At 35.7% G+C, this 12,574-nt stretch overlaps 1 protein-coding gene across 2 annotated transcripts in view; it reads right to left on the minus strand.

Moving 5' to 3' along the window:
* Positions 1-976: 976 nt before the first annotated feature.
* The window catches only part of knrl (knirps-like), a 58,384-nt gene continuing 46,786 nt past the window's right edge, over positions 977-12,574 (minus strand). For both annotated transcript variants that reach the window (XM_070111465.1, XM_014237381.3), the window contains exons 4-5: positions 11,762-11,839; positions 977-4,713 (exon numbers count right to left, since the gene is read on the minus strand). In XM_070111465.1, coding sequence (XP_069967566.1) covers positions 2,452-4,713; positions 11,762-11,839 — 2,340 coding nt within the window. In that variant the 3' untranslated portion in view covers positions 977-2,451. The remainder of the gene's footprint in view (positions 4,714-11,761; positions 11,840-12,574) is intronic.

The following is a 12,574-nucleotide window of genomic DNA, read 5'->3' on the forward strand; positions in this document are numbered from 1 at the left end:
ACATATTTCTACTTTTCAATATTTTTTGTTTATATAATTTTTTATTTTTTATGAAATAATATTAAGATGACATATTTTATATAATATTCTTAACGTTTGGATAAAAGTGTATTTTATTTACATGTGTAATTATGCCTACATAAATAATATATTATTAATTTTAGCAAATAAACATTTCTCTAATTGACTAATTTATTCAATGCTATAAGGAAACAAACTATATAATGCTTGGAAAAATAAGCTTTTCTAATAAAAAATTATGTATTAATAAGATTTTTTTGGAAATTGTATTACATTTAAGTACTGTTATGAAATGTAATTCTAATTTTCAATGTTGTTGATTCATCTCACGATACTAATGTAAAATTTGAGAGCCGAGAGACCTTCAGCAACAGACATGCACTTAAAAGTGTATGCAAACCGATCCCAAAGTAGGCTAATACCTTAAGGTTATTGTTGATATAACTTTGCAGAGCTGGATAATTTGTTTCGTTAATATTTTTGTCTTTTGAATGTTGCTACAAAATTGGACTATTTGAGGTTTTGCTAGATGTTTAGATAGGTATAGCGAAATTTGAAAAATCTGAACTTGACGAATCAGTGATTATTAACTAAGAGTAAGCCGAATGTTTCTCTAAAATTAAAAAAAAAAAAAGAATTAATGAAAACTGAAAAAAAAATTTAAATTGATGAATAGTCCCCAACTGAACTCACTTAATTCTCAGAGTACAGCTCAACTGACTTTTTATTTTTATTTTTAATGCCATTATAGCAGAGTACCACTTTTTCTACTACTAGTAAAAATTTCTAAAATATTTTTCCAACGTCTTTAAACATTTTTAATTTTTTTTTAAATTTTTTTAAAAAGTTTTTTCAATTAAAAAAAAAAACAGATGTAAAAAAAAATATTTTAAAATTGTCTAAATATTTTTAAACGTTTTTAAATATTTTCTTGAATGTATTAAAAATGTTTAAGCAAGTTTAAACATTTGTTAAACGTATTCCAAAATTTGCCACGAATTATTGATAAAAATTTTCTAGGTACTTATTTAACATTCTCTAGTTTTGAAAACATCAATTACCGATACTTCAGAAAATTTTAATATGTAATAACACAAATATTGGCCTTCCTGTCTTTAATAACCATAAGAGACCGAAAAATATGTTAAAGGTTTTGAAAAAGGAATTTCAGTAACATCTGGCAACATACAAAAATCTGCCGCCAGTATTATTATATTTGGAAATGTGAGACTATCTTTATTAAATATAAATGTTCTGAAGTATATTTTTCATAGGACACTCATACGCCACGCCGGCTAAGCAGATACATAAGTACATAAATGTATTAAATAGTCTCATTAAACTGCTAACGAGTGAGAACCAAGACAGCAATAATTTTCAAACATTCCAAATTATTAGCATTCACCTGAATTCTAGCATTTTTCCACAATCTATTTCAATTTTAGTGGTAAAGATGTTAAGCTAATATGCTCCATTTTAATTCTCTTGTGGTGCGCCATCTAATTGGCCATTCGTATTTTTGTGTCATTCCTATATAAATACATTTATGACACATTTGTTGGACCAAAAGTATTTGTCACTATTCAATAAACTGCTTAGTAAACTGCCTGAAATATTTTTGTGACTATTTTATCACCACTTCAGCTGCTGCTTTTGTCAACGTAAAAAGTCAACTGCTTTGCAAAATAGCATTAAGAGTTTTTATTTATTGCGAACGCCATAAATAATTTATTATTTTGTTATGCCATAAAATCAGGAATTATAACAGCAGTGACATTAGCGCCAAACGAATGGAGCAGCTATATAAAATCAGCAAATTATAGAAAATTTCAGTAGAATATTACATAAATATATTTTTTGTATACATATTTATTTACACTCACAAATTAATTCCAACAAAACGGTGCAGTTACACAGCTCAATAATAACATGCGCGCCCGACCAAATACTCCAGCTAGCTGAAGCGCTGCCAACTAATTGGCCCGCCTGCTGTGCGCTTAGCTAAAATTGCATGCAAATCACCATTGACTCGCCATTTGCTCGGCACTGCTGTGCTTTGGCTATTTGTAAGCAAATTTCTTTTTATCTTATTTCGCAATTTTCGGTTGATATTCAATATATCTTTATTTTAATGGCAATGAAGTGATAACATGACCGAAAAATTCGTTAATTACCCTGGCTTGTGTGTTTGTATGTATGGTTGAACCACGCTTTCGATAATTTAGGAATTATTATATGTTAAAAAGAAATATTTTTAAGTCAAAAATGAAATATCTAGTTATAGTAATAGGAAAAGTGTGCAGAAACTGATCAGTGATCTCGAGAATATTTTTAATAAAAAGTTTTAAAACAAAAGTTTATAAATTTTCTACAACAATTAAAAAACTAAAATTATTTAAAAAATATTGTATTTTTATAGAAGCCGAAAACCTAAATCTTTGTGGTTAAATCCAGTGGTGTTGTTGTTGGTGGCGCTGCACTTGCTGGCATGCCACTTATTGCCTTAGACGCTGCGTCTACACAATCGACTACACCCGCTTTTATATTGGCAGCGCACTCCACCGCCGTGGCCGCAGCGCTCAACTTCAGACGCTTGGCGCTCAGCACTTCACTTTCTGACGGCTTACTACTAACGGGATGTAATTTACGCTTCACAACGTCCAATTGCAGAACGCTGTCATCGCTATCGCTTGAGTTGATGAGATGCGTGGAATTGTTATTGTTGTTATTATTGTTGTTGTTGCTATTATTGCTTTTGCTGCTGTTATTGTTATTGTTGGCGTTGTTGTTGTCATTATTATTATTGTGGTTTTTGTTGCTATCGCATAACTTAAGTGGCCTTGTGTCAATTGGTTTATCCAGGCCGTCAATGTCCACCTGGAGTAACTCTTCTTCCGCGCACTCCGCAAGCGGTTTAAAGTTTTCTATTTGCACTTCGGCATTTTTGCTGCGTTGCCGACAGTTCTTCTGTTGTTCCTGCTCCACTATACACTCAATTTCATTGTCGCTGTCAGTTGCTTGCACCGAGCCAGTTGAGCTGCATTTGCTGCTTAGTGAGCTGCTCGCCACTGAACTGCAAGTTTTCATGCTCAAATCAATTGGATTGTCCTGTTGCTGTGACGGCTTCGTCGCTGTGGGTGAGACGGTCGGTAGAGGCGCCACAGCTGGCGTTGGTATAGCGGCGGGCGTGGGGTTGTTGTTGGTAGTACTGTCTGTATTAGACGTAGTGGTACCATTATCCGCTCCGCTGTTGAGCGCGCGAATATTCACAGGCGAATGCGGTGGCGTCATTGACACGACCAGTTCCTCATCGTCATCTTCATCGTTATCGCTTTGCGCCTTGGCCGTGCGCTCGCCACTGTCACCACCATTGCCTACAAGCGCGTGCGCGTTACTAACAGCAGTTGTGGAATTTCGCACTGCGTCACATTCCTCATCGTCGTCGTTGCTTTGCCGACTACGCAAACGCTCGCGGCCGCTCTCTGAATTGGGCGTCACCAAAGCGGAGATGGAGTGATCGTGCTTCGGATGTTCGGGCAATTTCGTTGTTGTCGGCGGCGGACTATTTCGCTGCGACTTAAGCACCGCGTCTAAGTAAAAACGCTTCGTCAGCTCCTCTGCCGCCTTGCTGCCATTGGGTATATGATTGTTGTTGAGCGTATCACCACACTTCGGACTTTGCGCTATACGCTCCGTATCTTTACAAGCATCCAGCTTATTACTATGCGGCACAGTAGCAGAAGCTGCCAATGGTGAGCTGGCCGCTTGCATCGCGGGTGGAAAACGATTTTGCGCCACATTATTGGAATTGAATAGTTGATGCACAGCGGCAGCAGCCGCAGCGGCCTGTTGTTGGTGCTCCGCTGAAGTTTTGAGCAGCCCTTGATGATGCGAGTACAACGCTGGATGATAGCCGGGAAAGAGCAAGTGCGACGGCGGAAGAAAGGCGGGTGGTGGCATGACTGGCATTGAACCGAGTCCGGGGAACGGCAGCGGCAGGAAATGTGGCAAGTCTTTGCGTAATTGTGGTGGTGGTGGCGCTGTCGCCGGCGCACCGCCCGCTTCGGCGGCATGTTTAGCGCTCAAGTGTAGCAGCGCATTGGCACTAGCGCTACCGCGCGTACTCATTTCTAATGAGTTATCTGAATTGTGCGAATCGGGTGAGCTGACGGCTGGTGATGCTGTGGCAGGATGTTTGGCAGCAGCTGCTGCAGCAGCGTACTCTTCAAGTCCCAACATGAGCAATTCCTCCTTTGTACGCGGCGGATAGAGTCCCGGGTAGGCGCCTGCATGGCCCAGCATGCCAAGTGCGGCAGCTGCTGCAGCGCTGTTGGGCGGTCCATGCGGCGACATGCCGTGCGGCGCCGGTGGTTTCTGCCCTGGCATAAGGGGTGGTCCGCCATGTTGTGCCGCTGCGTGGGCGGCTGCAACTGCCGCTTGTTGCTGATTGTTATGATGTGCTGCCATTGCTGCCGCTGCTTGCTGCTGCTGCTCTTGTAGGAGACAATGTATCTTGAACCAATTCGAGCGTCGTCCATAGCGTGAGCCACTCTTCGACATGCCGACGAGCAGGCATTTGCGTAGTCGGCAAGCTTTGCATGCGGTGCGATTCTTCTTGTTGATGATACATTCACCGTTATTTTTGCAATCGCTGATGGAAGAGAGATTGTTGTAGGAGCGGCCGAAAAAAGACTGCAAATATAAAAAAGAAAGTTGAGAATGATTAATTGAAGGTGTTGTGGAAATACTGTCGCGATTTTTTAAGCAGTTAGCTTGATCTTGATTATCTACATTACTTCTAATTTTTTAACAATAAAAAAGTGGAAAATTTTTAATATTTTAAAATATATATAGTCACTAATTAAAAGAATATTTGATATAATTTATCGATGATGCTAAGCGAGAATAGTAGTAAATGACAGAAATATTCAATGATATTAAAAGCAGTCGAAGTAATATTAATATAAGTTTATCGGTAGTGATGGGAGTAGTAATCGACATCACTAATCATTATTAATTTATCAATTATAATTTTTGTTGTATAAACTATTCCCAAATATATTTGAATTGGTTAAAAGAAATTAGTGTCTGTTTCGATTGCAGAGAAATAATGGGACATTTTATCGAAATCGATTATTTATTAGTAAACGATAACTAGTGTAGTGGCTGGTTGTTTCCCCGCAAGTCGCGGCTGCCAAAACTCCAATATATTGAAAGAATTAGCGCGGAAGCTAACACAAATTGTACACACCGTCCAACTCACAAGATTTGCTCATTGCGCCTTTAGAAACTCATAAAAACTTTAACAGAAATCTCTGGTAGCGCTGTTGGGTAATTAACCGGTGATTTAACGGATAAGTGGCTTTCACGAATATATCGATGTAATTATTGATCGAGAAAAAACGGTATTTGATAATAATCGCAACAAATCTCGATAAAATTTATAACCGATAATAATCGTAATAGTTGTCGAAAATAAATTTAACAAGCTGTTCTTTATATGTGCAACATTTTCTTAAGATTGCCCGCTGCTTTGAAGAATTTTTAATTTTTATAAGTAGAATGCTTATGCAGAAGATTTTTAAGTGGAGTATTTGGCAGTATCGAAACCTATTAGAATTAAGTCATATTGAGATTTTGCAGGAACTCTTTTAAGTAGGTGAATATTTCCTTAAAAGACAACTCAAGATGCATTCCGAATTTTCGTAAGAGTGGGTACACTGCCTTTTAAATAACAGAGAAACTTCTCAGATTTGTCTATAAATTTTAAAAAATAATAATAAATTATTTTGCAAAATAATTTATCGAATTTATCGTGGTCAAAAATTGGTCAGTATGATCATCGAGACAAAGTTTAAGATATTTTAGCACCTATTTTGCATTTCCTAAAGAGACTATTTCTCACATTACTTTATATCTAAATAAAAAGCAAAAGCATTGTAATCATTAAAAATGAACTTGTTAGCACACCTTGCTCCAAAAACTTGCCCTTTTCTATAATTCTGCCGCTCACTCTGCCGAAAACTAATTAATGCCAAAGCAGCGCCATCGTTCTTGTTCTTCTTTTTGCTAGCGCTGTTGTTTGTTATTTTTGTTGCTGTTACGGTTTCTAATTTCCAATTCGTTTGGTGTTTTTGTCGCTTTATTGGAGCGCACTAATCTTCTTCACACCTTCCAAATTGACAGCCACGACATTGTCAGCTGTCGCGAAGTGCCGTTGCAGCAGTGTGAATGTCAAAGTGTGCCAACTCGGGCAAAAACCAAAACAAATACGCCAAATAAGCGCAAAAGAATAATGGATTAGAAACAGCAAACACACACAAACACAAGCAAAAACTCATTAATTGCCAATTGAGGCTACAAAGAATAGAAAAGAGCTCCGCTTACAAATAAAAACTAATAAAATGTTGAATGGAAGACAAGCAAATGCCGTTTGCCGTTGCATCTTCAACGAAATCATGCCGCACAACATCACTCATACGCCACCTGCACCCACTGCTGGCGCTGTGACGTGCCGCGTTCACTCAATGCCACCCGCCTCACTACTCACATACAATTGCTAAGCATGTATGTGTGTGTGTGTATTCACTTGGCATCTATACTTGGTGTTTTGTTGAATTACTTGTAAATACTGACGTAATTGTGGCGCGTTGCATGTCTTTGAGTGCCATCGTTCTTGATTTTGCTCTTTTCTCGTTATTTCAGCCAACGATTGCTACATACACACTTAGTTTTGCTGGCTTTGTTATGGCACAAACGAAACTATAAGAGTGCATTTCCGACCTAGTAATCTTGATGCCCAATTAACCTTAAAAGCGTCGCTGGTGGTGCCGGCTGGTTGAATTTGACTGCGTCGATTGTAGCTTTTTTGGTTTAAGGTTCTTACCTCGATTGATTGTATTTTTATTTTCGAAGAAAAATATTATTTGCGCATAGCTTGAATCTACTTTGTTATTGAAATAATAAATTAGGTTTAATGATTTCAATTAAGTATCACAGCTATGAGAACTCTCCAAATATATATAAATATGTATCACAGTCATATATTTGGGTTAAGATTTGTTTCGCAAATCCATTGAAGCTACGACATAGGCAACAAAAGTTGGTTCAAAAAATAGTTAGAAGTAATCACTGGCCATGATAGATGGTGGTTTAAATTGAAATGAGCTGAACTTTCATCAAACATTCTAATGTTGAAGTTATAAATGTAAATCTTTCAGTCTTTCAATAACTTTTTGGGCACATTTATTGGCAAATCAAAAATATGGTGCTACTAGTTTGAAAACGCTCACCACTGTTATAAATATGGAGGCTTTCTTGACACACATGAATGCTTGATATGAAAAACTGAAAAATTAATTGCTTATTGAATGGATTTATTGAAGATCTATAGTAATGTGAATGTTTAGTCGATTTACGTTCTTGTATCAGTTACATTTGTATACCCTGAACAGTGGTAATCGTTTGCCACGAATTTTGTAATACCCAAAAGAAAATGTCGTAGACCCTATAAAGTATATATGTATGTATAAAATTATGATCAAAGTGACCAGCTGAGTCGATTAAGCCTGGCTAAAGTTTTGCATACGTCCTTTCTTCCTCAAGAAGCTGCTCAGTTCCTGGAACCGCGTATATCGAGCTACTATAGGATATAGCTGGCATACAAACTGCACGATCAAAATCAAGTCCTGGTGTGGAAACCCTTTTTATTTCAAAAAATTTGGCATACATTATTATTTAAGTCATCGCTACAATTTCCGTACATATTGTTTAGATCGGACCACTATCACATATAGCTGCCATACAAACTGACCGATCAGACTCAAGTCCTAGTATGAAAAGTTTTTTTATTTGATAAGATTAATTCACAAAATTTGTCATGCGTGTATAACACTGCCTTTATTTTTATAAATGATGTTTAAGAAATTCAGAGAAATAATTTTCCTTTTTCGAAAAAAAAGTAAACATTTCAAACCCGAATTACATACACCACTGATTGATGCCAGTCAACTGCAGCCAATTAACTTTGTAGCTTACTTAAGTTGGCCTCAGCTGCAACCAGCAGCGGCATCAATTGGGAGTCTGTAGCCGCTTAATGCACTTTATTGTATTTTGTTGCTATTTTTGCTTGCTTTTTTAACTCTTCTTTATTTTTTAACCCCTTCCACTATTTATAGCCATTCAACAATTGTTGTTTTTGCTTGCCGTAATTAAGCATCCCCAACTAAGCGGGCACAACTTTGCTGGCTTTTGCCATTTGCGCTTTGTTGCATTGAATTAAATTGTCTGTTTGCTTTGTTGTCACGGAAAAAATAATGAAAAGTGTATTGTAAAAAAAAGAATAATAACAACAACAATATAACGTTGCATCAAATACAGCGACACGTTGCTCTTCGTGGCAATGGTTAATGTTGTAGGTGGCAACTGCGCGTGTAATGCAGTTACGTGTATTTGTATGTGCATACTTATTATATATATAAGTATGCAAGCTACTTGCCACAGTGCTATACGTCGTGCTTGCCACTTGTGCTGTACAAAGTTCGCTGCTGGGAGTGATAGTTCATAAAATGAGTCATTGTCAAGTGGTTGGATAATATATTGGTTATTAATTTTTTATGGTTAAAAAATTATTGCTTGAAAATAATGATTGAGAGTCAGAGAACGTATAAAATATATATAAAAATTAGCAGCGCGATTTACACAATTTTTCTGATATCGATTTGATATTTTGCACACATGCTTTTCTTTTCAAGAAGCTACTTATTTGTCGGAACCGCCAATATCGGAACACTATAGGTCATTGCTTCCATACTAACTGAGCGATAAAAATCAAATAAATGTAAGGAAAACTTTTTTGCGTAACAAGATATCTTCACGAAATTCGGTCCAAAATATTTTTCAAAGCAACGGTAAAATCTCTGAAAAAATGTTTCATATCGGACTACTATTGGTTATAGCTGCTATACAAACTGGCCATTTTAAAAGAAGAAAAATATATTTCTTTACCCTTTTATGCTATAAAAAATACATCTGTGAAGGGTATTATAGCTTCAATGTAGCCAAAGCAACCGTTTTTATTTTTAAATTTTTTGATTTTGTATCACATTTCGCTTTGCTCCTCTCAATTACCTCTTATTATGAACAACCATATCACTTACGGTACAAATAGGAATGCTTGCCTAATTTACAATTATTCCCCCCTTATTAGTTGCAAGTTGTGATAGTATTAAAAAAACCACAGAGAGAATGAGAAATTTTGCTTATTAGCAGTTAATAAAATACCGTTGGCATGGCATATATTAATAAATATAAATAAATACAACTCATTTGTAGCTTTAAGTGACAGTAAAAAATACAGTTTTGTTGCACTTCATTTATTTAGTAGTTTACCAATACACATACAAATGAAATTTATGTATGAAGTTTACTTAACTTTCATGCTTCATTTGCCATAATTAACGCAAAAACTAAAAAAAAAAAACGCAAAATGAACGATTCGGGAGGCTGAAGCAGAGCTAAGTGTAGGAAATTGAGACCAAAGCTTCTTTACTGAAGAAAAAGTGGACATAGAATTATTATATTTGCAAAACGATTAGTTTTAGGCGATGTTGCACGTAACCGCACCTGCAACGATACACTTATTACGATTTCCATGCTGCAATATGCTCGCTTTTTTATTAAACATTGGAAACTAGTCTACAAAAAGTCTGTGTTTTTGTTACTAATTTCGCGACTCTTTATTTCCATTACTAAATAAAGCGTTCGTTCATATAAAATCATACAGCACTCAAGTCTACAACCAATCCAGCGACTTGTGTAGGCCGCCAACGTTATGAACACCCAACGATATGCTTCATTTAATTTCATTTAGTGGAACACAATAAATAAACTAACGGTGTAGTTAATTACAATTGGCAATTTCCATAGGGTAAAGCAATATTTTTGACGCTTGAACGCGTATCGCCTGTTTTGTTTTTCCAAGCAAGTTCGTGGCTTAAGTCTTTCGTACGTGGAACAAATGTGTGGCCGCTAGAAGCGCCGATATTATGCAATAGAGAAGCAAGAAATCAAGAATAAACAGAGCTGAACAGCCGGTAAAAAAAAATGCTGACGCTGCAGCAGGGCCGCAAATCAATGTTAATGTATAAAAAACCCACAAAAAAAATATTAAAAAACAAAATCGAAATAAAAAATTTAAAAATCAAAAATATATAGAAAAAAAAGCGACAAAAAATTTGTTTATATAAATAAAAAAATTGAATTGGAAAAAAAAATCGAAATAAAAAATTCAGAAATAAAACAATCGAAAAATAAAAAAAATAACTGCAACAATGAATATCAGCTGCTAGCAACACATAAGTCGCTTTAGACTTGGAAGAAAACTTTGGCAAAAATCAACAAAAAAGTCGTGCAAAATATCACAATTCCAGCAAAAAGCAAAACACCAAGCGAATTAAAGAAACAAACAACAAAAAGGCGAACCACAGGCAGCACAATGTAGCCACATAATGAGCGCCAAATCAGTAACAACAACAAACACAGCTTTAATTGTTGTATTGTAAGCAGTTGGCACACGCACACACACAACTATTTATGCATACAAACACCTGCATATGCGCATAACATTAGCTAATGATGAAGATGAGTTGAAGGTCGTTCGCAAGTCGCATTAACTAGTTGAAAACAACAACAACAGCAACTGCAAGTATGGCATAGTGCACTGCTTGTAAATAACAACGCTGCACGAATTGCCAGTGCAGTTCACTACAAACACACACACAACTACACATGTGTGCCGTTAAATGTGTGCTTACAGTATTGTTGTTATATAATTGAGTAAACGAGATTTGTTTGTTTTTTAGTTTCTAATTTTTTTTTTTTGCTTTTTTTGCAATTGCTAGCGAGTAATGAGGAAAAGTTTTAGAATAGCTAATGAATGAGCACAAGTTATGGTGGCAGTGGTTATCGCTTGAGATTTCTTGAACAATGTGCTGCATGGAGGGCCCTCCTTGGTGGGCTATATTTGTTTTCAGAAGCTTATGTTGATTTTTTAGGTATTATAAGGTGGGACTACTAGTATTAGTTGCACCATAGAGCCAATCTAGAATCTAGTTAAAGCTGAATGCAGAGGCTTACCGTTTTCAATTATCTTCCCTGAATTCTGCAACATTTAAGGTTGCTAAACTTTGTCTTAGATAATATCGAGGAATATCGAGATCATGTTGAAAGTAGCAGAAATAATAAGAGGAACTGGCCCTGCATTTGATTTACTTAGGTATAATAGGGAGTATTGCAGCAGCTTAGAAGATGACAGCGGGGAAACGAAGAAGCACCTTCTCTATGACTGTACAAATCTTACCGCTGGAATTTATGTCTTCCAATGAAAAAGCTAGAGTCCAAAGAGACAAAGAGGCCATTGTAGCTTACATTTTGAGCACTAGCTACATAAAAATGGAGTTAAAAAGCGCAAATTCGATTCTCACTTATTCTTCACAATTTGGTTTAACACAAAACGAGCACCAATTTATATATATTACTTAATTAATGTTTTCTTTTTTATCGTTCGACCGAGCCTCCTTTTGGCAAGCGATTTTCATGCGAAATTTATAGGACAAAAAAAGTTTTTATAAAAACTAAAATTTTCAAAAAATTAAGAAATATTTTAAATTTATATTTAACAACCATAGGAAATATAATTTATATAAAATATTACTTATAACAACAAATAGTTCAAGCTTACCTTACAACCCTCGCAAGTAAAAGCGCCGAAATGAAAACCCGCTGCCGGCTCTCCACAGACCTTGCACGTCTGATTCATCTGTAAAGAAAAGAGAAAAAGTATTACAAAACCTTTCATAAGTAAAAAGATAACATGTTTGCCAACCTAATATAATTTTTAAAGTTATGAATGCACCTTTAAGCTATTAAGGAAGAATAAATTGCTGGCTTGTCAAATATTTTTGTGATGGAACTATATCTTTATTTTACCCTATTGGCATTTAACCATATATATTCGGTAGAATTTCATATCAGTTTCTTAAATTAATAGAAAATTTATGCTTGCCAGCATTGATTTTTTATTATTTCCATAAGTTTTTCTACTTTTAATGCTAGTCTAATAGGGCTTACAACCATGTTTTGCCGCTTCAATGAAATACTTGTATACTAAAAATCCAATAAAGTTCGTTGTTTAAGTCTTCAGACGTTGTATGTGACTAACTTACTCCTATCTTCAAATTTGAAGATATATTAAAAAGATAGAATTTAAATTCTTTTAGCCACATTATATACTATTCTTTTACTGAATTCAGAAAAAAAAAATTATTCAAGAATTTAGGGATCAGTAAGTAATAAACATTGATACATTTGCAGCAGTGCTGCGTTTGTGTTAATATACGACTTTCGAATCCAAGAATTGGGTATAATTTGCAAAAATTTTTAGTAAACAACGAGAAAATTGAAGTTAAAATTAAGGCAAGTCGGAAACCCGATCCGAAAGTAATAAAAACTAGAACTCAGCCCGAGAACTAAATCTTTTAAAACCCAACACATA

Source organism: Bactrocera oleae, chromosome 6, assembly GCF_042242935.1.
Source record: "Bactrocera oleae isolate idBacOlea1 chromosome 6, idBacOlea1, whole genome shotgun sequence".
NCBI lineage: Eukaryota > Metazoa > Arthropoda > Insecta > Diptera > Tephritidae > Bactrocera > Bactrocera oleae.